The sequence below is a fragment of the Ips typographus genome, linkage group LG1 (assembly GCF_016097725.1).
Source record: "Ips typographus isolate SLU linkage group LG1, UJ_Ityp_2.0, whole genome shotgun sequence".
In the NCBI taxonomy this organism is placed as follows: Eukaryota; Metazoa; Arthropoda; class Insecta; order Coleoptera; family Curculionidae; genus Ips; species Ips typographus.
Window position 1 is genome coordinate 30,037,102 of NC_138422.1, and position 24,440 is coordinate 30,061,541.

Consider the following 24,440-nt stretch of genomic DNA (forward strand, 5'->3'; position numbering starts at 1 on the left):
AAATATTCTCTATCTAATTTTTGTACGACATTTTTTTATACTTTGTTATTCGTTTTCACTGACATTTAAAATAAAAGTAGTTTCTGCCAAGAAAGGTGAAAAAATCTAATTCCAAAGGTCAGGATCAAAGGTAATTTGTTGGTTTTTAACGTTACTGCCAAGTTAATTTTATTGGTGCATGTATAGGACTAGATGGTGCAAATAAATTTATTTCTGCGATATAATAAATTTTTCTAGATGATTGGGAATAATGTAGGGACAGTTTTTTCAGTGTCTGTTAGCTTATGTCGTGCAAAGTAAAATTTATATATTTATGGAGAATCTGACTAATTTTTTAGGCTCCGTATTAGATATGATTGCCTATATTCGACACATTGGTGAACACTCACTCAATAATAACCTTATGGGATTCTTCTAAATAAATGTAACGTATAGTGTTTTCTTTAAAAATTGATTATCTAAAATTAGGCTTCAAATGAGGCAGAAATATGCAATTGATGCTGTTTAAACATTAAATTAGTATAAATACGCGATTAAACGCTAAAAGTCGTCATAACCCCTGACCCTAAACCATTTAAGGTTGGGACCTTATTTAATATTTACAGTGTAAGTTCAATTACTGATTTGTAATCAGTAATCACCATTTTATCTGGACCTTATAAATTTTTACATTTCACAATTAATTAAGGTTTGCTTTTTAATTAATATACAACTACTTGTAGATCTTAGGATTCCAACAAGTAGGATAATATAGGCGAGTGATTCGTATTGCTGCCCTTCGTCAATATCGCTGGTATCTCAATTAAGTCCGTCCATGGCAGATAAAATATAGAGGTCAGACCCTCCCTAGAGGGGCATATAATCTATTAATCTATTTTTAAATATGTAGGACGCGGGTTAGGGAAACAAAGGAGCGGAGGATCGATGCAGGAGACACGCATTTCCCTCAGGATAAACCAGGGCTAGGACCATCGACGTATGCAACTACTCCTATGGTGATAGTGACGTAACAAATCGGATCGACACATCGATGGTGGTGGGACATCCTTGCTGGGGGCCAGACAGAGACGGGACGATGCTTGACACAATATGGGTTGGACAGAGAAGAACGAATGAATCGACGGTGGGCCATCGGTGAGAGAGCTTATTTAAATGGTCTTTGTATGGGGTCTAGGTTTTGATCCACGTCAGTAGCGTTTCACCATTTTTTACTTATGAGGTGAATAAAAGCTTTAAAATCAAAATGACCGATATTGGACAGTACAAAAATAGCAGAAAAAAAGTTGTAATTCCACCAGTTTGGGTATAGTTTCCGATCCCTTCACTAAACAAACTTAGATTGTATTGTCTTGAAAATAAGGATTTTTTTCAAGAAAATAAAGAAAATTTATTTATTTAATTTATAGAAAAGGTACTTTTTTGTAGGGATGTCAAGTGTTTACCATTATAGTTAGTTTTAGTAGGATTGTATGTAGTTATTAAGAAAATTAACAGTATTACTTGATGAACTTCAAAGGAGGTGAAAAAGGTGGTACGTGGAAGTAGAAGATGGGAAAAAAGGTTTTTGGTTGTTGATTGTCAAGAGAGACTTTTAATGAGAGCTGGAAAGTCAGTTTTCTAAAAAATTCGCGCAAAAATCAGACTATTGAAGATCAGGGGATCTTAGAAAGCTGTTTCCTTCCGGAACGGAAGTTACTGGGTGTAATACCGAGTGCTACCAGCAATTGTACCGTCTAGTCCACGTTATGATATGGAGCAGATTGTGATGGAGGACCTATTCCAGAAGTGGTTAAATCGATAACCGAGGAGACCTCCCGGCTGTTACCGATGAGATACAGCTTTTGCAGTAAAAAATCCACCTCAACGGAAAAGAAGAAGATTGGTCAACTGGACTCTTTGACGAAGAGTATTAGTTGTAAGTAGTTTGTAATTTTTTGTGTTAAAGATATTTGAAGTTTCAACGATATATTTAGAAGCAGGATTTTTAGGTAGAAAGTAAGTTAGATAGGTTTAGTTATTTACCTTAAAAATAACTTGGCATCCCTATTATAGAATTTTTATTCAAGCTTATTTATTTAAATTTTCTTTATTTACTAGAATATTAGAATGAATGGTCAGGATGAATCTGATGCCAGTTATGACGATATTATCATGCAACTAGGAGGTGAGGGAGATTTGAGTAAATCTCATCTTCAAGATGATAATAATCATGACAGCATGTTCTCCAAAAGTAGACGAATCCAATATCCTTATTTAATATAAGCTATTTGGGCAAAACAGTAAACTAAATATGAGTTTTTTCAAATTGGCCTGATTACACTTTAAAGATCTTATAATTTGCCTCCTATCCTACATTGGAGCAGAATTTGACAGCTAAACATAATATTGCCGGGTTACTAAAAATCTGTGCATATTGTTGGTAACTGTCTTTGAATCATCAAACTTATTCAAAACATTCAATCAGTAATGACTAAAAAGTCCTTGCAAATGCTGTTATTCACTGTTTTGGTGCAACAAATATGTTAATCAGTTGAAATTATGATCTGGAAATTTGAACACCCTGTAACTCAGTTATTTTTGGGAGTTCAGGGAGGTTCAAATTAACCGTCTTGAGTTCCTCTTTCCGGTGGTGTAAAGCAAAAAAATCTATCTTAAAAATTGCCTACATGGTGACAAAAATAGTAAACCACCATACTTTTCATGCACATCCTGTATACTGCAAGCAAAAACTGTCCTGCAATTTTACGGTGTTCGGTTAAGGAGTTGATTAGGAACATTTTTGGTCTCTTGTAATTTTTTTGTAACTTTCACCGTTTTTGAGTTATTTAGGAAAAACTGTTTGGTGCAACCAATTTACAAATCAGTTAAATTGTAACTTGAAAATTGAATACTGTTAAGGACAGTCAGGTACAAAATCGCTTGTAAAACGCACTTGGAGTCACCGGATTAGGTTTTTAAGTACATTTTTGGAATCTTCATTAATTTCCCATTTAATAACTTAAAAAAACTACAAAATCAGGTAAAGTCTTGGAGAAAAGTGGTGTCAAAGTATAAACTTTCTGAAAGACGATTTGCAAGAAAAGTTAGGAACAAAATCGCCTGTAAAACTCACTTAGAGTAATAAAATGACTGTTTTAAGCACTTTTTTGGAATCCTTATTAAATTTCCTATTCAATAACATGAAAAAACATTACAAAATTTGGTACAGTCAGGGAGAAAACTGCCAGAAACACAGTATCTGTAATTTACCAGTCAAATTTTCCTGGTAAAGTAAAATATTTACTATAATTATATTACTACGACTTAGTATGTTCGCAGAGAGAATCTCCGACTAGTAAACAGAGAAATAGATACTTCCATTGGTCACAAGTCGAAATACGTCATAGTCACGTGAGCATTCAACCAATAAAACTTGACATTTACTGTTTTTGAGTTGGAAACCAGTCAGGGATTGCTTCTGCGAACAGACCTACTGATTGGTCAGGGATGATTATGATTCACGAGGATCCTTTAACTTCTATATCCCAAAAGATCGTACCATAAACACTTTTCTTCATTTTGAAATTCGACCAAAGAGAAATTTTCTTCACGTCAACTATTGCCATGACAGCTGGAATGCCCGAAACCGTTTTCATAACTGATCACCAGAGGGAGCATCTCTTATCTTGAAACGCCAATAGCAATGGTGACAGATGTCGTTCGAATATGTAGAATATAATAAATATAATTCTCAGTCCGTTTCTTGGGCCATAACTGTACTCTCAAAATTGGCAATTGATACGCCACTGGTCGGGCGCATAACATGTGCTTTTTTATACACCCGAATAAAAAAGGCGACACCCGCTGCCAGTGGTCGGACCCATGCAGGGGACAAACTAATAACAGTTCGGTTCGCCCATATAGGGACCAGTAGTAGTTTTTTAAGACCCTCCGCCAAACGCACGTCATAATTCAGTCTATGCTATTTACTGCTCGAGCACTTTCAATTGAAACAATCCGTGTAAAAGTAAAGTTTGAAAGTGCACTTGACGCCTCTGATCTGGTAGGTACCCGTCACATTGTTGGTGTATATTATCGAGTGTCCATCGCGCCGACCTGACCTGAAACCTATTGACCGCGCGCGCTATCAGCTGCTCGCACCATGGCAAAGGGTGGTAAAACCGGTTTACTGATTACGTTGTTTCATAGTGGTACGTTATCGGTACCACCAGCAGAGAGATAATTTTTCACTGGTTCAATCAAAGGAAAGTCAATAAGTTTTGGTCATCGTGCAAAGCAGTGCGAAGCGCTAAAACCTTGTAGTTAATCGGTTCGGATTAAGTAAACATCAGAAAGTTACGAAACCGGGTGTTTATTAAAAGTTTCAAATCCTCCAGGCTTAAAAACCTAAAAAAAGCTGTCTGGCGACAACAATTAACCTCCACTTCAAGTATACTCCAAGTAAATATCTCAATAATTATCTGTTTTTATCAATGACAACGTAAATCCTATTTTTTCGCCGTTAAACCAATTTGGGTTTTACTGTTAGTGTAAATTTAACTGAAAATTGTGATACTTTGCCAAAAACAGGAAAACTTCTTTACGGCGTATATTTGCTTGCTGATATCCGTCAAAATTAAATAATAAATCCCCTTGTTTAAGTACACACCAACTTTTGAATAATTTATATAAAGCGAACAGACTTTTTCTGACCAATCACAAACTACTCAATATACTGAGATTTGCTCAAATGCTTGCACATGTAGACCTCTAGCATAAGAGCCTGCGCATTTCACTTGGAATCAACATTCAACTTAACGAATATAATGTTCCATGAAAAAAATCTACTAAATCTAATCTAAGTTGAAAATGCCATGTTATTAAAAATTGCCCACGTCAACTCTCATTCAGTTCTCGAGATATGATAAAAACTTTTTTAAAGCGCCATCACACTGCATCATTGTTCCGATAATCCGACTGCGTGGGGCTGTCTAGGAACTACCGATTGAACCAGTTCGAACCGGTTCCGAATCAACAACAAAATAAATGTATAATTATACTGTAAGACTTATAATACCAAGCTAAATTTGTTCGAAAAGTCAAACATGAGAATTATTAGGTCTGTCTGAACGTCATCAAAAGAGCAACAGCCCTAATCCAACGATAAACCAATATATCCTGAAAACCCAAAACACAAACAAACCGTTAATAATAAATTCCCCCCGTCGTCCCCCAGTCGCAGACTGGTGAAACAAGTCCCACAAAGTGTGATAAGAAGGCGCCCCAACCAGTTTAAACCGGTCGCGAGGTCAAGTCACAAACTCGTTTTGCTACTCTTATCAAACCCCCACGACAAGGAGAAGCATCCACGAACCAGTTAGAACCGGATCAAACGACGTAACAACGTCTTAAATGTAAATATGATTGTGACTTTGCCCCCCCTTGATGCTTTATACTACACTCCAGTACTGGATTCTTCGACATTTGCTCGTGAGAAAGTTATCCAGACTTCATGACAGTTGGTCAGGTAACCTCTTAAGACATGTCATTTGAGGCTACTGTTGCGTTGATGTTGACAAAGTCAAACGGGTTCAGGTCTGTAGATCTTAGAGTCCACTCCATAAACTAAATATGCAAAAGGAACACTTCCGCACCGAATCCAATCCTGCAAAAACAAACATACAATCCTTATCAGTCACGACACGATTAAAATTGTTTAAATGTATTTTTAAGCTCATAACCAGTTTCGCTTGAAATATGCGGGATTTTGATTAAGCGGTTTATTACATTGCGAACGTTTGTTACATATACACTTGATACATATCCTGCAAAACGCATCCGTTGAAAATGTTTCTACCTTACAACAGGATGGTGGTGGGACAGCCTCTGCACTATCACTACCCCTACTCCGCGTCTCTCTCCGAGGTCTACTTTCCTTTGGTGGCCCCCATGGAGCCGGAAGACTATCCGATGATCACATCCCCCAGCAACAGCACTCAGGTAAGTCACTTTGTTTCAAAGTAACAAAAAACTTATATTGGTATGTAATTTTTACAGAGTGACAGTGACAACTCTCTGTCCAGTATTGAGGTACCCTCTCACTCCATAGCCATCCCCAAAAAAGAGGAGAAGAAACAGTGTTTGTGGAAAAACTGTGGTGCCATCTTTCAGTCTTTAACCGAACTTGCTAGTCACGTAGGGCAGTGCCACTCGGCTGGGGGGCCCGATGGACTCTTTCACTGTGGCTGGGAGGGATGTTCTCGTAACAATAAAGGATTCAACGCTAGGTATACTATTTTGCTTAAAAATCTTCAGAAAAACAGGCGTGTCTCGTTTATTAAAACACCCTGTACAGGGGTTTTTCTGAACCGTGATCAACTTTCTAATTTCAATGTCAATGACTGTCAAAATTACTTTGCTCGCTCCAGTAAATGTACGTCATTTGTAAAAAAAGATTTATAACATCTTTGTCCAGTGTTGCCACTATTTTCAGCTTAGGAACGTATGCACCGAACATAATCCAGATTAAAGTTGAATTTTTCTATGCGCCCTCTAGACCCTAGAGAGTCTTGATCAAGATTAAAACTAGTCCTTCAATAATGGCGGTTTAAGCCTGGTTTTCTAACTTCAAAATGAAGAACCAAAAAGGTGAAATGTTACTACAGAAAATGGACATAGAAAATGTCGGGTACTTCATGACAGTAAACACACTGTTGCCAATTCACTTGAAAATTATAGTATTATTCACTCATTTCAATTTTTGTTGTTTACAGATACAAAATGTTGGTACACGTAAGAACGCACACCAACGAAAAGCCGCACAAATGTTTCCAATGCGACAAGTCATTTTCGAGGGCGGAAAATCTAAAAATCCACTCGCGTTCGCACAGCGGCGAGAAACCGTACGTGTGTCCGGTGTTGGGGTGCGGCAAAGCGTACTCCAACTCAAGTGATCGCTTCAAACACACTCGCACACACTCGGTGGAGAAACCGTACCAGTGCAAAGTGCCCGGGTGTCCTAAGCGCTACACCGATCCGAGCAGTCTGCGCAAACATGTCAAAACCTACAAACACTACACGCCCGAATCGGACCAGCCGGCAACGCTGTTGGAAAACAACCGAGTGTCTGTCATCACCTCTGTCAATGCGGACATTGACAGCTGTCATCCGTACAAAAACGACCGGTACGGTTTCGTCGATCGGTACGAAAACAAAAGCAAACTGTACCGACCGTACGATTTGGACGACAAAATGGCGTCCATGCAAATGGACGCTCCATTAGACTTAACCGTCAGACGGAACATTTGACAACGCTGTTATGACAGCTCGTTCCACACAGTATTATCTGAGTCAAGTGTGTTGTGTTTGTTGTGTGTTCGATTAGATTTTAAGGACTTTGTGATATTCGGGAGATGCCTTATGTAGATAATTTATATATTTATTTGTCAGTAAATTGTTTTTTTTTTAAGCAAAATACTTGTTTTCTTTAACACAAGTGAGATCATAAGTCAGAAAGTTATATTTTTTATCCAAAATGCCGTTGTTTTTGACACACCCTGTATACTTTTTTTATTCCTATTTGCGTTGAAACATGGTACTACTACTCTGTAGGGTCAATTGACGTGATTAAAAAACACGTATCATGTGCCCCGTTGTCTGACATCACACTCGTATTAATCACAAAACGTATTCTCATTTATTATTAGCTCTTATAGATCTCTTGTTTCTGATCTAGTAGATTATTATCCTGATCCATAAATTAAAATTGATCCATGGCGGACCATGGCATTTCTAGTAAGACTAATGCTCATTAGTCATGGTAACAGCAATTTGACAGACGACACTACGACAGTGGCCATAACAGCTGACTGTCAATCCCACCAAGGAGAAGTTGGGAGAAGTAAATAAACTGCAAATTTCCAGTTTCCAACAAAAACCTCTTTCCTAAGGGAAATACTACGTATAAAGTAAACAAAAATGACGCTCTTAAGTAAACTAAGACCCCTGCTGCAGACGCTTAGGTCTCAATCCAAGTCTGGTGAGTTTCTCCTCTTATGTAACATTTAAGGTTATGCTCCAACTAGTTGGGTCTCCATCAAAACTTTTTGACCCTTTAACACAAGGAAACTGTTTACAGGCAGCAAACAAATGTCCGACCATCGAGTGTTTCCAATGGAACCGTCCAGATGGTCCTGGACTAAATTTAAGGATTATTTCCACTTTTATGTGATGCTTGGGGTGATACCATGCAGTTTGTTTGTCACTGGAATGAATCTGTTTATAGGCCCTGCCACTTTGTCCGAAATCCCAGAAGGTTACACTCCCAAATATTGGGAATATTACAAGGTGAGTTGTACCACTCTTTACTGCTAAGATGTGTTTTTATATGTTGTGGCTTGTAGAGCCCAGTCACCCGGTTTCTGGCAAGGTACCTGTACACCAATCCACAACAAGATTATGAAAAATACTTGACCTATTTGTTTACGGAACATGAGAAAATACGTCTCAGGTAATAGTTGAAAACTAACAGTGTTTTGTGCCAGTGACTTTAAAAATAATTATAGGGAACTGGAATTGAAGATTAAAGACAAAATGTATGAGAGGAGCGATTATCAAGCCTACTACTTTATGCCTCCAGCAAGCAATTACTACAAAGTGGTCAAAGAAAAAGCTGATGAAATTAGAGACCTTGATGACATCAGCACTGTTGAAGTTTAAGTCATGTACATTTATTTGTAGTTTTTGTAGACTGTTTTCATTAAAGTTACTTGTAAATAGATTTTGCCAATTTTTCTTGACACTTTCAATAAAACTTCTTGACAAATGGTGACTGTAACCAAATCTGTAAACAGAAATACAGATGAAAGTTTTATTATCCTTTATTCTATGCCATAAAAGACAAAAATATATAAGTCAAAAGAGGAACACTGTTAAAAACTTTTAATAACAAAACTCCTCCAGCAGTCTTTATTCACAAATATGTACGCTACAATTAATGAGGTTTAGGAGTGTGACCATCCACATAGAAGTTCCTGGTTGCTTTGGGTAGTTCAACTTCCAGGCCTTCCAATTCCTTTGACAAAACAATCTGACAACCTAACCGTGAGTTTTCCTTTAAAAACGGCGCCATATCCAGTAAATCATCTTCTTGTTCTTGGGGCTCTGACAGTTTTTCATAAAAATCTCCATGTACATAGATGTGACACGTTGTGCAGGCTGTAATTAGTCAGTAAAGTGTTTTGATTTTGTTGTGCTTGATTGTGAATTACCTAGAGAAGCCTCACAAGCACCTTCCATAGGGATTTCATACCTATGAGCTAAATAAAGTAGGTTATCACCCACTTTGCCTCGAATAGGCACTCGCTCACCATCTTTAGTAATAAACACCACATTTACACTAAAGAACAAAAAATAGTTCATTCAAATAGTTTGAAACCAATGTGAGTCAACTTACCATTCATCTTCAGACTTTGGATCTTGCCACTCATACTCACCATGCTGTAGTGCTAAAATACACAAAATAGTAACAATTCCACCAGGCAAAGCATTAAATAACCACTACCTGGAGTGTTATGAAGGGTTTTAAGACGACCTGAGTTAATGGTTTTTTTGAATAAACTCGAGGACACTTGCAGACAACCTAAAGTTCGAAATAAGGCACTAGACATGGCGGCTGGTTGTTTTCGGGCTCATCTAGACGTTAAATGGGGGCTTTCTAATGTTTTAAAAAGTAGAATGTCCCCCAAATTGTTAAAAGTAAATATTGATGGTCTGGCTGTAGCTAACCTAAGTTTTTTAGGCTGTCAAAAAAGGTAATACAGTAAACTGTCATTATCAGCTGTTTGATAGAGGGCGTAGTATGTGGACGTAGTGTCGCATTGAAACTGGTGTTCACCAAATCGTCCAAAAGTATTTATTAATGGTTCTAAGCATGTTCTAAGTGTTTCTAATAAATTAATTGTTTTTTCTTGTGTTTATCTGAAAGATTAGTTTAATCTTAAAAATGAGAAGAAAATTTTCGACATTGGTTTCCGAGATATGGATGATAACTTTGTAAATTTTCTTTCTTCCAGAAAATGTGATGTAATTTTCCTTAAAAATTGGAAAAAATAATTTGTTTTTACATTTTTGTACTATTACTTTGGAGGTATTTAGTCAGTTGAGATTAATTTTGAAAATAAAAAATTTTCACTTGAAATTTCTTGACAATTCTAGTTTTTAATTTTTCAAGGTAAAATGGTGCATGGTACCAAAAAAGTGTATAGAAGGTAAAAGTTACATCCTATCGAGGTGCATTTGTGATGATCCAAAGGTCACGTGTCCTTCGTGTGATTTTGTGATCAAGGTGTCATGTGATTCTTAGTTTATAACAATCCAAATCCAAAAATGTGACCACTAAATATGCTGAGCAAATGTGAACTAAAATGACCAAAGTAAAAACTTTTTGAATAGCTCCCACACAAAACTTCTATTTAACAAGGATTTTGGCAAATTATAGTATAAAACTCATATTCCAGACTCAAATTTATGAGCTGTCAGAGTGATTTTCCACTCTGCGCCATTTCCTTTATGAGGATAGCGTGCGAGCAAAAAAATACCTAAATTTTAATCGTTGCGCGGTCCTTTCACGAATGTTTTCAAAAGCAAAGCGAAATTTCGCTACTTAAGCGAGCGACAAAGCCGTCAATCAACCTCTTTTCGCTTGTGTATGCTTCTGGAAGGGGCTTTTCCGGGGCGCGTGCCTCTGACACGTTTCATACACCAAAACGGGACCGAAATTGGCCTTTTCTAATTTTCTTTCGCTCTCAAAGAGCGCTGATTTTTGCTCCCGGGTTAATACGCTTTTATGAGGGAACGGATGGCCGCGACAACAATGTGAAACTGCAAAATTATGCAAAAATTTCCCTAAAGTGGGTGTGTTGGCTCCCTTAGGAATGGGTAACTCAATACGTGGCTTTCTGGCGTTACTTTATGTCAATTTAGGCAAATTTAAAACGAATAAAATCTTTAAAAAGTACACTCAAGTTTCTTTTTTATCTAAAAAGTCTAGTTTTTTTCATAAACAATCATAAAATTAGAAAATTTCTTTATTTCTTTTATTTTCTTTTAAACTGAGGTACCTACCTGCTCTTACAATGAATTGAACTGAAATTGAAAAAACATGTTAAATAAATCACACAACAAAACCAAATTGATATGTATTTAATGCTGGGTAAATTTACAAATGGGAATAAATAAGCAATCTATATCACAAAACCAAGAAGCGAGTTCTTAAAACACCAACAATTCTGTTATAAGTTAAAACACTGCTTTAGGATTTAATAGCCCCCAGGATACACACATTGCCTTTCCTTTCTTGCAAATTTTATGGAATAATTTTTGAAACTTTGGTATTGGGCTGTTAATGACTCGTTTGAATGCACCTATCTGTGATGTTCTTTCCCGATAATTTAAATAGAATGTGGTTGTTGTTCCCAAGCCAAAGTTTGATTGGAACTTTCCGCCTTTGTTTACCACCAAATGTTGCAAGTTTTCCAGTTTGGTGAAGAAAAATCTTAAATTCTACGAAGGTCTCGCAATAACAACACTAATTAATAAACTTAAACAACCCTAAATTAAGTTTTTATTTCTTCTGTTTGTAGTTTTTGGTGTTTTTCAACTTTTGAAAATTCCTAACCTCAAAATGTTTAGCCGACTGTCAGTTGGGACTATGCTCTATGTTGCCACATCTTCCACGAGCAGATGTGAACCTGGTGTATTGTTGGTTGCAGTAATAAACGAACCGATGAATTATACCACCGCCTTCTTTACAAGAAAGCCTAGAATGTAACTTTTAATGGCGGCGTTATCGGATTTTTTTTGTACACAAACCTATGGAGATGCAGTAGAAAATATGTTTATTTTTATTTTTTCGTGTAGTTGATTAGAAGTTGTGAGTGAAAAATCAAAGAACGTTTCATTCCTGATCCAGATATGTATAGATATGGCTTTTTATATCCAATAAAGTCCAGCCAAAGCAAGTTTGGTTAGAACCCTTTGTCTTGGAAAGTACAACAAACTAATGTAAAAACTGCTCAATCAAAGAAAATTTGGAAATCCTTGAATCTAGGTAAGCAAAACTGGTAAATGGGTTTTATATTATTACCAAGACCTTTCTTTTAAAATGTAAATGTGCCAATAGAACTTCTAAAAGCTGTCCTGTTTCTTCAGAGTAAACCTTTGTTGCTCTCAAAATGCAGGCGGCCTCAAAATGTAACTCACATAAGTCACATACCAATGTATGTAAGAGGCAATAAGTTTACTGAATGAGAAAGCATATTGTACTTACCACTGAGTATTGTGTTGGAGTAAAATCATTCCACTTCAAAGCTTTCAACCACTGTTGGGTTCGAGCAGGGTCTTTTGGAAAGTAAAAGACTGATACTTTTGGGCCTTTCACCAAATTGCTTTTAGAAATTTGCCAAACAACCAGTGGACGGCATATTGTAGAGGCAATAGAATTTAAGTTAAAAAACCAACCACAAATTATAGAACAATGAAGGAACAATAACAATAGTGATAACACAATAAAATGAACACAAACTACACTTTCACTAGAACAATAAACATATAAACAACAATTACTTTGGCAAGTAATCCCAAGTCTTGACTTTAAACCTTAAAAATTAATTTAATCATCCAAAAACTCAATCTCCACAATACAAACAAATGCAAACTGTCAATCCCATATTTCGGCCATATTGGAATTTTTGGCATGCACCTTCTTGGCTTTCTTGTACAGAGGGCGGTGATTATACAGATTTTGAAAAAAAAATCATATCATAAGTGTATTTTACTTTTATTACTGCCGGTGTCTTTTATTATTGTATATACTATTATCTACTGCATATTTTGTAACGTTATACATGTATTTAAGCAAAAATGAAATAGAGCATCATCAGATCATAGTTTAGATCTTAAGATTATTTGTAAAGGTGTTACAGACACCATTTGTACGTTGACGTTGCTTTGTGATTTGTATATCATTTTGTTGGCAAATAAAGTTTATTATTATTATTTATGATATCTCAATAAAAATCAAACGAATTTAGATCATGTTATCGTATCGGAAACGGGACAAATATCAATCGGAATAAATCGACCAGGGAGGTTAAATTGCAAAATAAAAGATACACGGTCGGCTGCAATGGCAAGTTTCAATTTATTCGCTACGTTTAATAACGCTTATTTATGGCTTAATATAGTAGGTATTCGAATCGAGAGGGCCGATTATTTACGAGCGGGGGGGCCGTAAAAAGCGCCCCGTTTTTGAAAGAATACAAAATATTTCCGATAAATAACGGGGGCGCGCGGACGTATATATTTTGTTCTCCGCGAATTTATGGAGCATTTATGATTATTGGAACAATATATTTTTATTGCAGAGTCCTGGGTTTTATGGTTGAAAGATTTACGGCCTGCGGCTTTGGCTCAGAAGGGGGGGCGGTAGCGCTGGGGGGAGCGGCGGGAATGAGAGTGTATCTGTATCAGAGGCCCCTTAGGGGAGGTAACAACTTTACGTTTACCCACCAAATAACAATTTACTCCCTGACTTAATGCGCGTAACCTTTTTACTCGTAAAACCTTTGCGAGTGCTCTTTGCCATTTTGACTCTCTTAAATCCCCCCTCCTACACCGCTGGTTTACTGTTGTTTATGTCAGCCAGTGGCGGCGTGTTTAAACTTTGCCTGGGATTCAAACTCAAGGTTAACTTTGTTTTTGGTCTGCCTGATGACCAAAAGTTCTAGTCTTAAGCCAGTAAAATTTAAAACGTCATTATAATAATCATCATGCTGTAAGGCAAGAAAACGTCAAAATTCTGACTAATCAAATAATTGAGGTAATTTAAGTGTCAATTTGTCTTATCAAATGTACATTTATGAAAATTGATCCAGTGAACGGAAACCGAAAAAAAACAGACGCGACTAACACTAAAATCCTCATATAAGTGAATTATTATTAAGCAAAAATGACGTGTAGTCTCTCTTTCCTAGAGACACTCTTTTCTCTCTTTTTACAAATGTTTCTTCGCATTTTGTTTATTTTTCTTCTTTATTCTCCCTGAAAAAAATGAGCACTCATTCTTTCTGTCTTCCATTATCTTCTTTCTAGTAACTTTTTCAATAAAATAAATGAGTGGTATAATGAGCAAAATAAACAAAGAAGAAAATGACAGTACGAGAAGTATACGAAAACCCAATTTAAATTAGGATGACGTCACTAGAAAAAATCTTTATAGGCGTGGAAATTGACTTAACGTTTGGTTGCATTGACTGATGAGCGCTGTTGCCAAGTTTATCTGGCTGACTGTGTTTAACCAATTTTTTAGAGTCCCCTGACATGTTTGAAATTTTCCTGGATGGTTTGAAAGTTTCAACTGGCATTGGTAGCTTATTTTTAATTATAAGTAGGTTTTGGAGTCCTTTCGCAATATTAATTTGTTTTTAACTTGGATTAGTAGTTTTCAGGCAACTGGCAATATTAAAATAATTCTTTAAATTAAATGACATTGTTGGTAGATTTACAAGTTGTTAGAGGTATCTGCAAAGTAATTTTAGAGGTTTCCTTAAAAGGCTTAAAACGATTTGGAGGCCTCTGAAAAAAAAACAATATTTTTTCTTATTTTTTTACTATTTGACGACAAGGTCAATTTATGCGGCAGTGACGTTATTCTCATTTTGTTTAATTTTTAGATTTTTTTTGTACATTAAAGAAACCAAAGATAGTAAAAACAGAAAATACAAGAAAGTAGAAAAAAATATAGCAACCTCAGTTTTGCAATGCCTGGTTAACATAACCTTACAACCGTTGTACTTGTTGGAAACTGTTCTCAATATATTCACTTTACACACAGTGTTGCCAAGCCAAAATATTTAATGGCGGTAGAATAATCAGTCAAAAAACGGTAGATACAGGTAGATCAAAATTTTACATTAATTCATTTTTTCATTAATAATTGTTTTTTAAGTTTTGACATTAGCGACAGATATCACGTGATTTTAAAGGATAATTTAGCTAGGCAGTCACAAAATCATAAAATTCAAAAACACGTTTTATATCAAATACTTCAAGAAAACGTTTTTAAATCCTGATGTTTGCAACTTTTGAGCATGGTTTGACAGTTTTGACGTTAGTGACAGTTGTCACGTGATTGTAGAACACTATATAGCTAGACGGTCATGTAATAATTGTCAAAATAACTGTCATAATTCTCAGAAACACGTTTTATATCAAACACTGCATGAAAACGTTTCCAAACCCTGATTTTTGCAACTTTTGAGCATGATTTGACAGTTTTGGCGTTAGTGACAGTTGTCACGTGATTGTAGAACATTATTTAGCTAAACGTCACGTGACAGTTGTCAAAATAACTGTCATAAATCTCAGAAACACGTTTAATATCAAATACTGCAAGAAAACCTTTCTAAACTCAGATTTATGCAAATTTTGAGCATGGTTTGACGGTTTTGACGTTAGTGACAGTTGTCACGTGATTGTAGAACATTATTTAGTTAGACGGTCACGTGAAAATTGGCAAAATAACTGTCATAATTCTCAGAAACACGTTTTATATCAAACACTGCATGAAAACGTTTCCAAACCCTGATGTTTTCAACTTTTGAGCATGGTTTGACGGTTTTGACGTTAGTGACAGTTGTCACGTGATTGTAGAACCCTATTTAGTTAGACGGTCACGTGACAATTGGCAAAATAACTGTCATAATCCTCAGAAACGCGTTTTATATCAAAGACTGCAAGAAAACGTTTCTAAATCCTGATATTTGCAACTTATGAGCATGGTTTGACAGTTTTAACGTTAGTGACAGTTGTCACGTGATTGTAGAACACTATTTAGCTTAACGTCACGTGACAATTGTCAAAATAACTGTCATAAATCTGAGAAACGCGTTTTATATCAAATTCTGCAAGAAAACGTTTCTAAACCCTGATTTTTGCATTTTTTGAGCATGGTTTGACAGTTTTGGTGTTAGTGACAGTTGTCACGTGGTTGTAGAACATTATTTAGCTAAACGTCACGTGACAATTGTCAAAATAACTGTCGTAAATCTCAGAAACACGTTTAATATCAAATACTGCAAGAAAACTTTACTAAACTCTGATTTTTGCAACTTTTGAGCATGGTTGGACGGTTTTGACGTCAGTGACAGTTGTCACGTGATTGTAGAACACTATTTTTAGTTAGACGGTCACGTGACAATTGGCAAAATAATTGTCATAATTCTCAGAAACGCGTTTTATATCAAACACTGTATGAAAACGTTTTTAAATCCTGATTTTTGAAACTTTTGAGCATGGTGTGACAGTTTTGACGTTAGTGAGAGTTGTCACGTGATTTCAGAAGACTACTTAACTAGACTATGAAGTGACAATTGTCAAAATAACTGTTAAATCTCAGAAAATCGTCTTGTTTCGAAAACTGTGTTAAAATGTAATTCTAGTAAAATTTTGACAATTCTGACATTAGTGACAGACATCACGTGGTTTTAGAGAATAATTTGGAGTAAGGAAATGACTGTTTTAAGCGCATTTTTAGAATCCTTATTAAATTTCCTATGCAATAAACTGAAAAAGTATATGAAAAGTTTCACAACCAACATAATGGCAATAACGTAATTAAAAACATGAGAACGGTAGAAAAACCACAAAAACGGTAGATCTACAGTTTTAACGGTAGACCTGGCAACATTGCTTAGACAGAAACCTGGTTGACTTGCATAAAACCCACGTTGACATTTGACAGAAGATGGCAGGCAAATCCACTTTTGTTATGAGTGACGTCACGTTAAAACTGACGGTTGATGATAGATATTTAAATTGAAGCGCCACTAAAGACAGTGTTGTCAAGTTGCGCAACTTCTCATGCGATTAAGGAAAAATGAGTTATTAGTTTGATTCGAACTGCCAAAATGTGACAGCAATACAAACACAAAATGCATAGTCTAAGTGAAATAGAACGTACAAAATAATTTTTTTCTATACCCTTAAACGAGAATGCCGGTGGTGATTATAATGCGACCAGTGCTAACCGTGGATGACGCGCGTCCATAAATAACGACGTTAAAAAGGAGAAATGACTCCCGCGGTAGCAGCAGCGGCGTCGGCAATATGTCGACCAAAAAAAACGTACAGAGCAAAAAAAAAAGAAGCGCGATAAAAAAAATGGCGGCGGTTTTCAGCGCGCGCGAGCAAAAAGAATAGCGCCCGTGTATACGGCCGTAAATTTGATTAGATGACGCACACACGTCGAGTGTGATGTTGAGTTACGGCCTTAATAACGCCAACGTTACACACAAAGCACTGCTTACTTTGCCGCCAACGAGACCGGAGGATTGGACACGTTGAACGTTTAAGCGGTCGCTTAGACGCTTCCAGATTGTACAAAGCTTGACAGTTGACAGTTTGACGTAAATATGGCAATGATGCCAGCTCAAGCAAAGCATTCATAGAACGACAAGCTTTGAGATATCTGACGTTAGAAACTCACGGTCGTAACGACTCTTTCCAGGGGAGGGAAAGCGAAAATAACCCCGACAAAAGGGGAAAAATTAATTTTCTTGAATTTATCGTCCCGTGCGAACGATTAGCCGACTCGTAAATTTCCAGAACGGTCAGGTGAAACGAGAAAGTCGCCGAATAATTCATGCCCGGCCTGTCGGCTTTATTGGTTTATATTTTTGATGTTTGCCCGTATCGGCCGTGATTTACAACCCTCAGGGGGACACTTCCATTACGTTCATTTCGTCCGCCAAACTCGGAAACAAGACGGACCGCGGTTCTTCGGCTCCATCTCGTCCATATAACTTCGCATCAGTCGTGACATCTACAGGGCCGTGGGTTAATCAAATTTATGTACACATGCGGTTTTCCGCACGTTCGGGTTTCCCCTAATTTGTCTGTTGGTGGCCGTTTTTCTTTATTTTCCTTCCGCGATGTCGCATTACCGCCGCCACGCCGCCCCATTACCGCTCTGATTGACGGCCCTTCGTTCTTGTCAGCGTTTTGGCGCAGGCTTTTATTAAAATAAATTCTTGCCTGGCAAACCCCGTGTTACACACTTTTCACACATTTTCATGTTCGAAACATTATTTTGTCTTAACGATTACTTTTTGTGGGGTTTTCACAGATTTTTACTTGTTTGGAAGACCATTAGAAGAATTGCTACAACACGGGTCTTCCCGGCAGCAGTAATTTAATTAAAAAGTTAAAACTTCTGAAGAAAGTCAGTGGATTGAAGTGGGATTTAAATTTGCCTTAAAGTGATTTAACTTTTAAATTTATCATCATTTTTAAAATCTCACCATTTCGGAACGAATCAACAGATTTTAATGTGGTTTGGACCGTCATTGGGCTTGGTTTATTGGCTTTTTACTGTAGAACATTATTTAGCTAAACGTCACGTGACAATTGTCAAAATAACTGTCATAAATCTCAGAAACACGTTTAATATCAAATACTGCAAGAAAACCTTTCCAAACCCTGATTTTTGCAACTTTTGAGCATGGTTGGACGGTTTTGATGTCAGTGACAGTTGTCACGTGATTGTAGAACACTATTTAGTTAGACGGACACTTGACAATTGGCAAATTAACTGTCATAACTCTCAGAAATGCGTTTTATATCAAATACTGCAAGAAAACGTTTCTAAACCCTGATTTTTGCATTTTTTGAGCATGGTTTGACAGTTTTGGCGCTAGTGACAGTTGTCACGTGATTGTAGAACATTATTTAGCTAAACGTCACGTGACAATTGTCGAAATAACTGTCGTAAATCTCAGAAACACGTTTAATATCAAATACTGCAAGAAAACCTTTCCAAACCCTGATTTTTGCAACTTTTGAGCATGGTTGGACGGTTTTGACGTCAGTGACAGTTGTCACGTGATTGTTGAACACTATTTAGTTAGACGGTCACTTGACAATTGGCAAATTAACTGTCATGACTCTCAGAAACGCGTTTTATATCAAATACTACAAGAAAACCTTTCCAAACCCTGATTTTTGCATTTTTTGAGCATGGTTTGACAGTTTTGGCGCTAGTGACAGTTGTCACGTGATTGTAGAACATTATTTAGCTAAACGTCACGTGACAATTGTCAAAATAAATGTCGTAAATCTCAGAAACACGTTGAATATCAAATACTGCAAGAAAACCTTTCCAAACCCTGATTTTTGCAACTTTTGAGCATGGTTGGACGGTTTTGACGTCAGTGACAGTTGTCACGTGATTGTTGAACACTATTTAGTTAGACGGTCACTTGACAATTGGCAAATTAACTGTCATGACTCTCAGAAACGCGTTTTATATCAAATACTGCAAGAAAACGTTTCTAAACCCTGATTTTTGCATTTTTTGAGCATGGTTTGACAGTTTTGGCGCTAGTGACAGTTGTCACGTGATTGTAGAACATTATTTAGCTAAACGTCACGTGACAATTGTCGAAATAACTGTCGTAAATCTCAGAAACACGTTTAATATCAAATACTTCAAGAAAACCTTTCTAAACTCTGATTTTTGCAACTTCAAATTTGCCTTAAAGTGATTTAATTTTTAAATTTTTCATTATTTTTAAAACCTCACAATTTCGGAACGAATCAACAGATTTTAATGTGGTTTGGACCGTCATTGGGCTTGGTTTATTGGCTTTTTACTGATGCAAAAACTGTACTCTAACTGCCTTATACAGGGTGTAGAAGAAGTGAGTGCAAAAAGGTGACATTTTCAAGTAGTCCCCATTTGACTTTGAGGAAGTGTTATTTAGGTGAATATCTCGGGACGTTTTTGGGCGTTTCCCAATTAACGTCCCATGTTTCAGGAAATATTGATTTATCCGAAAAAGACAACATTACAGTGTTCAAACTTGAATTAAGTTATGCCAGCAACTTTTTATGCGTCATTTTAGTTTTATTTCTAATTTTACCCATTCCGTCTGTTACATAATTTTCAAAGCAACTCCATGACCAATAAGACCATACAGGGTGGCCAGAGACAATCAAAGTGTGCAAAAAAAGAAAATTATTAAATTACAGTCACTTTTTTAACTTTTTTCTTAGATAGTAACTTGTCTTGGGTATTACCTCGTGACATTTTTGGGCGTTTCTTAATTAATTTTCCGGAAAATGAATATAACACTGTTCAATCTTGAATTAAGCCATATTAGCAGGTGTGTATCTATCATTCAAATGCCGTTGTATGTTCAACATTATCTGTTGCATAATCTGAGTACTTTTCAGAACAAGCCCCATATTTGGTAAGTCCTTACAGACAGACAGTGAGTGAAACTTGAAATTGTTTGCACAACTTGTTGTTCCACTTTCTTCTTCTTCTAGTGCCCATTCGTTTCGAATATTGGCGACCATCCTGGCTATGATGATAATTTGTTGACTGCTACTTTAAACAATTCTGTGGTTGTTTTTGATTACCATGTCCTTAGGTTCTTGAGCCATGATATCCTTCTTCTTCCGGACTCTCTCTTTCCAAACACTTTTCTTTGGAAGATGGATTTTAAGAGTTTGTATTTGTTGTCATTTCTCATTATATGTCCGAGATATTCCAGTTTCCTTCTCTTAATCATTTTCATCACCTCTTTTTCCTTCCCCATTCTTTCCAGTATTGTGTCGTTGGTCACTCTATCTACCCATGATATTCTAAGGATCCTTCTGTATAGCCACATCTCGAAGGCTTCGAGCTTCCTTTGTGTAGCACACATAGCAGCGCAGGAGTTTTACTTTGACATCTAATTTGAGGTTATGGCTTTTGAAGAGCTTAGACATTTTGATGAAGCCATCTCTTGCTTTTTCTTCACTGTTCGTTTATTAAGGTTCTCAGGTAGAGAAGTTTGGATACCCGTTCTATTGGTATATTTTTAATAAATAGTTGGCAATTTTCTTTACTTATGACCATGAATTTCGTTTTGTTGATGTTCATTTTTAACCCATATCTTTCACTTACTTCATTTACTTTGTGCATTAGCTGTTGTAGACCTTCTATACTATCTGCAAATATGACGGTATCATCTGCATATCGGATATTATTTAGCAGTTCACCGTTTACAAGAATTCCATTATCATCGTTTTCCAGAGCCTCTCTAAATATCTCTTTTGAATACAGATTGAATATCAGAGGGGAGATGATACACCCTTGTCGTGTCTCTGTTGTTTCTTCTCCAGCGTTTTTATGGTGGCTGTCTGGTTCCAGTACAGGTTTTGTATAATTCTGAGAGCTTTATCATCCATTCCGGTGCCTTTCAGCACTTGTATCATCTTCTGGTGTTGGACTTTGTCAAACGCCTTTTGGTAGTCCACACAGCAGGTATAAATGTCGCAATTCATGTCCCTACACCGTTAGAATAATACTTGTATACTGAACAGTGCTTCTCTTGTTCCAACTCCTTTTATGAAGCCAAATTGTGTGTCTGCTACTCTCTCTTCGCATATCTTGTATATTCTGCGATGCCTATGGCTCTGTATTCTCCGCATTTCTTTGCCCCTTGATTCTTGGGCAGTGATATAAATTCAGAGATGAGCCATTCTTTCGGGATGTTGCCTCTGTCATAGATATTCTTATATTTTGCAGATCATTTTTATTGATTCTTCATCCAAAAGCTTAAGGAACTCTGTGTGTATTCCATCCGGTAATGGAGCTTTGCTTTCTCTCAGCGATCTTATGGCTGCTTCTATATCGCTTGTTAGTATTGGTGGTCCAGTTTCTGTTGATAAGGAGAGGGATCTCCTTTCTCATCGAAGAACAAGTTCTCTATGTATTCTTTCCAAGTGTCTTTAATGCTTCCTTGGACCACAATAAGTTCTCCGTTGTCATTGACCAGTTTTCCTACTGTTCTCTTTTTGTAGTTGCCAGTTATTTCTCTCACTTTATTATGTACATTGAAATCATGAAACCTTCGTTGCAGTGCTTCTATTTCATGGCATTTTTCTTCCATTTCTTTCTGCTTGGCTTCTCTGATCTTTTCTCCTCTCTTCCACCATCTGTAATATTTCCTCTGTCATCCACGTCTAGTTTTGTCTTCCTTCATTCTTCAGAAATCTGTCCTTGATCTCCTCTACCACTCTGTTAAGTGAACGTATTTTCTCTTCCGTGTTTCCGGCTTTTTCTTCGATCTCCCTACTGTTTTCATTCAGGGCTTTACTTATTTTGTTCTTCGTTATTCCGTCCTTCAGTTTTCTGATGTCCTGATGAAACACCCTGTATGGTTTTATCGGTCAAGGGAGTTGACTGAAAATTATGCAACACACAATATAGGATCTATAAGTGACTTAAAATGACAGTTAAAGCTACTGTTTTAAATCGAGATTGAGCACTGCTATGTCAAATTTTCTGGATAAATCGATATTGACCTAAGCAACTTTCTTATCTTAAAACGAACCCAAAAAAAATTATTATTGATGGAACACTTGTGGAAAGCATCTTTTCCACACTCGACTGCTTGGCACTCAACAGCAATCGCGTGCGGAAAAGTATCACTTTCCGCAATTGTTAGGAAAACATTTCATACTCAAATGACATACCTACATAATGGTTGGCTTAAGACAGATTCTGCTTGAAAAAGCCCTTTAATTTATCTATATAATTATGTATTCCATTGTTAAAAGTTGCTTAGTTGAGTTCAGGTGCTTCCAATTTGTTGGGCACCCGGTATAAATTCAATTAGACCTTTCTCCGGAGCTACGCGAATCGGTTCAATGAATACGTCGCTTCGTATCGCATACCTTGTATGTTATGACCGCCACCGGTCACAGTCTGTACGACGATGGCTAATTAGATTAGGCACAGGTCGGTGCCCATAATAGGTGGTGTGCGTTAATCGCTATCGCGATTCATCATGTCCGCTTTAGTGGGTTTTTGCACTATTGAAGGCAGCTGCATTAGTTTTTTCAGGAATTTAATGAAAAATCAGGTTAGAATTGCATTAAAATAATTTTTCTATAAAATAATGAAATTCTTTAATATTTTTTTACTAACCCTGCATAAGTGACTCAATAATTATACTGTCATTTTGTTCCCTTCCTGGTTTCTTATCACTAGTGATGTAAAGTATATGGTTCATTTTTTTTCCCGTGGCGGTTACGTCATCAAGTGCTCCGCCATATTGAAATTTACGCACGTCGTTTATTACAAGCTAGGCTATCCATCTTTTTAATCACCTGTTTGGACGTTGCCGTATTGACTAATTCCTCCTTTAAACCTCACAATATGTATCTTTCATTAAGCAATTATAAATGACAATGAGAAAACTATATTGTTTTGAAAAAAAACATTCTAAGAATCTCTCATGTTTTGCATGCAATCAATGCTCGAAATCTGTATAATTCATCGGTCCGTTTATTACTGCAACCAACCATACACCAGGTTCACATCTGCTCGTGGAAGATGTGGCAACATAGGGCACAGTCTCAACTGACAGTCGGCTAAACATTTTGAGGTTAGAAATTTTAAAAAGTTGAAAAACACCAAAAACTACAAACAGAAGAAATAAAAACTTAATTTAGGGTTGTTTAAGTTTATTAATTAGTGTTGTTATTGCGAGACCTTCGTAGAATTTAAGATTTTTCTTCACCAAACTGGAAAACTTGCAACATTTGGTGGTAAACAAAGGCGGAAAGTTCCAATCAAACTTTGGCTTGGGAACAACAACCACATTCAATTTAAATTATCTGGAAAGAACATCACAGATAGGTGCATTCAAATGAGTCATTAACAGCCCAATATCAACGTTTCCAAGAATTATTCCATAAAATTTGCAAGAAAGGAAAGGCAATGTGTGTATCCTGGGGACTATTCAATCCTAATGCAGTATTTTAACTTATAACAGAATTGTTGGTGTTTTAAGAACTTGCTTCTTGGTTTTGAGATATAGATTGCTTATTTATTTCCTTTTGTAAATTTACCCAGCATTAAATACATATCAATTTGGTTTTGTTGTGTGATTTATTTACCATGTTTTTTCAATTTTAGTTCAATTTATTGTAAGAGCAGGTAGGTACCTCAGTTAAAGAAATTATCTAATTTTATGATTGTTTATGAAGAAAACTAGACTTCTTAGATAAAAAAGAAACTTGAGTGTACTTTTTAAAGATTTTTATTTGTATATTTCATAATGTGTAAATAATACAATAAAAATAGTAATTTAACCTACTATCTGATGTAAAAGTATTTAACAGTAGCACCATCGGTTTCTAGCCTTATAGTCAGAGAAGATACGGCAAAATTTATAAGGGGTAATTCTGCAAAATAATGGCATTTGATCAAATTTATGTATTAAGTAACTTGTATCTTTCTAATATTACCTGAAACTTATTAGAAATTTGTTTTTTCAACACTCTGCATATGGATTTTGACAACATTATAACCATAGCTTCAAACACCTTTTGTTTAGAGTCTTTTA

The 24,440-nt window shown here is 36.4% G+C and overlaps 3 protein-coding genes and 2 long non-coding RNA genes across 8 annotated transcripts in view; 3 read left to right on the forward strand and 2 right to left on the reverse strand.

Moving 5' to 3' along the window:
- The window catches only part of LOC145727869 (uncharacterized), a 100,836-nt gene that overhangs the window by 42,646 nt on the left and 33,750 nt on the right, over window positions 1-24,440 (forward strand). The gene's annotated exons all lie outside the window — the stretch shown is intronic.
- LOC145727670 (uncharacterized) lies at window positions 985-7,453 on the forward strand. 4 transcript variants are annotated; one of them, XM_081977451.1, is made up of 4 exons: window positions 985-1,134; window positions 5,847-5,979; window positions 6,037-6,266; window positions 6,753-7,453. In XM_081977451.1, exons 1-4 carry the CDS (start codon window positions 1,031-1,033, stop codon window positions 7,285-7,287), a joined length of 1,002 nt encoding a protein of 333 aa, XP_081833577.1. In that variant the 5' UTR covers window positions 985-1,030; the 3' UTR covers window positions 7,288-7,453. The 4 variants fall into 4 exon arrangements, with proteins under 4 accessions (XP_081833577.1, XP_081833594.1, XP_081833604.1 ...); XM_081977468.1 differs by lacking the exon at window positions 985-1,134 and adding an exon at window positions 3,888-4,042; XM_081977478.1 differs by lacking the exon at window positions 985-1,134 and adding an exon at window positions 4,289-4,440.
- On the reverse strand, window positions 4,335-5,973 carry LOC145727878 (uncharacterized). The gene is made up of 2 exons (XR_014177944.1): window positions 5,837-5,973; window positions 4,335-5,644 (listed from the first exon to the last, which is right to left on the reverse strand). It is a non-coding gene; the product is annotated as an uncharacterized LOC145727878 (long non-coding RNA).
- On the forward strand, window positions 7,834-8,758 carry ND-SGDH (NADH dehydrogenase (ubiquinone) SGDH subunit). Its single transcript, XM_081979372.1, has 4 exons — window positions 7,834-8,017; window positions 8,117-8,325; window positions 8,382-8,488; window positions 8,544-8,758. The coding sequence occupies exons 1-4, from the start codon at window positions 7,957-7,959 to the stop codon at window positions 8,695-8,697; spliced, it is 531 nt and encodes a 176-aa protein (XP_081835498.1). The 5' UTR covers window positions 7,834-7,956; the 3' UTR covers window positions 8,698-8,758.
- Fdx1 (Adrenodoxin-like protein 1, mitochondrial Ferredoxin 1) lies at window positions 8,915-9,783 on the reverse strand. The gene is made up of 4 exons (XM_081979381.1): window positions 9,542-9,783; window positions 9,434-9,485; window positions 9,249-9,376; window positions 8,915-9,195 (listed from the first exon to the last, which is right to left on the reverse strand). Exons 1-4 carry the CDS (start codon window positions 9,645-9,647, stop codon window positions 8,972-8,974), a joined length of 510 nt encoding a protein of 169 aa, XP_081835507.1. The 5' UTR covers window positions 9,648-9,783; the 3' UTR covers window positions 8,915-8,971.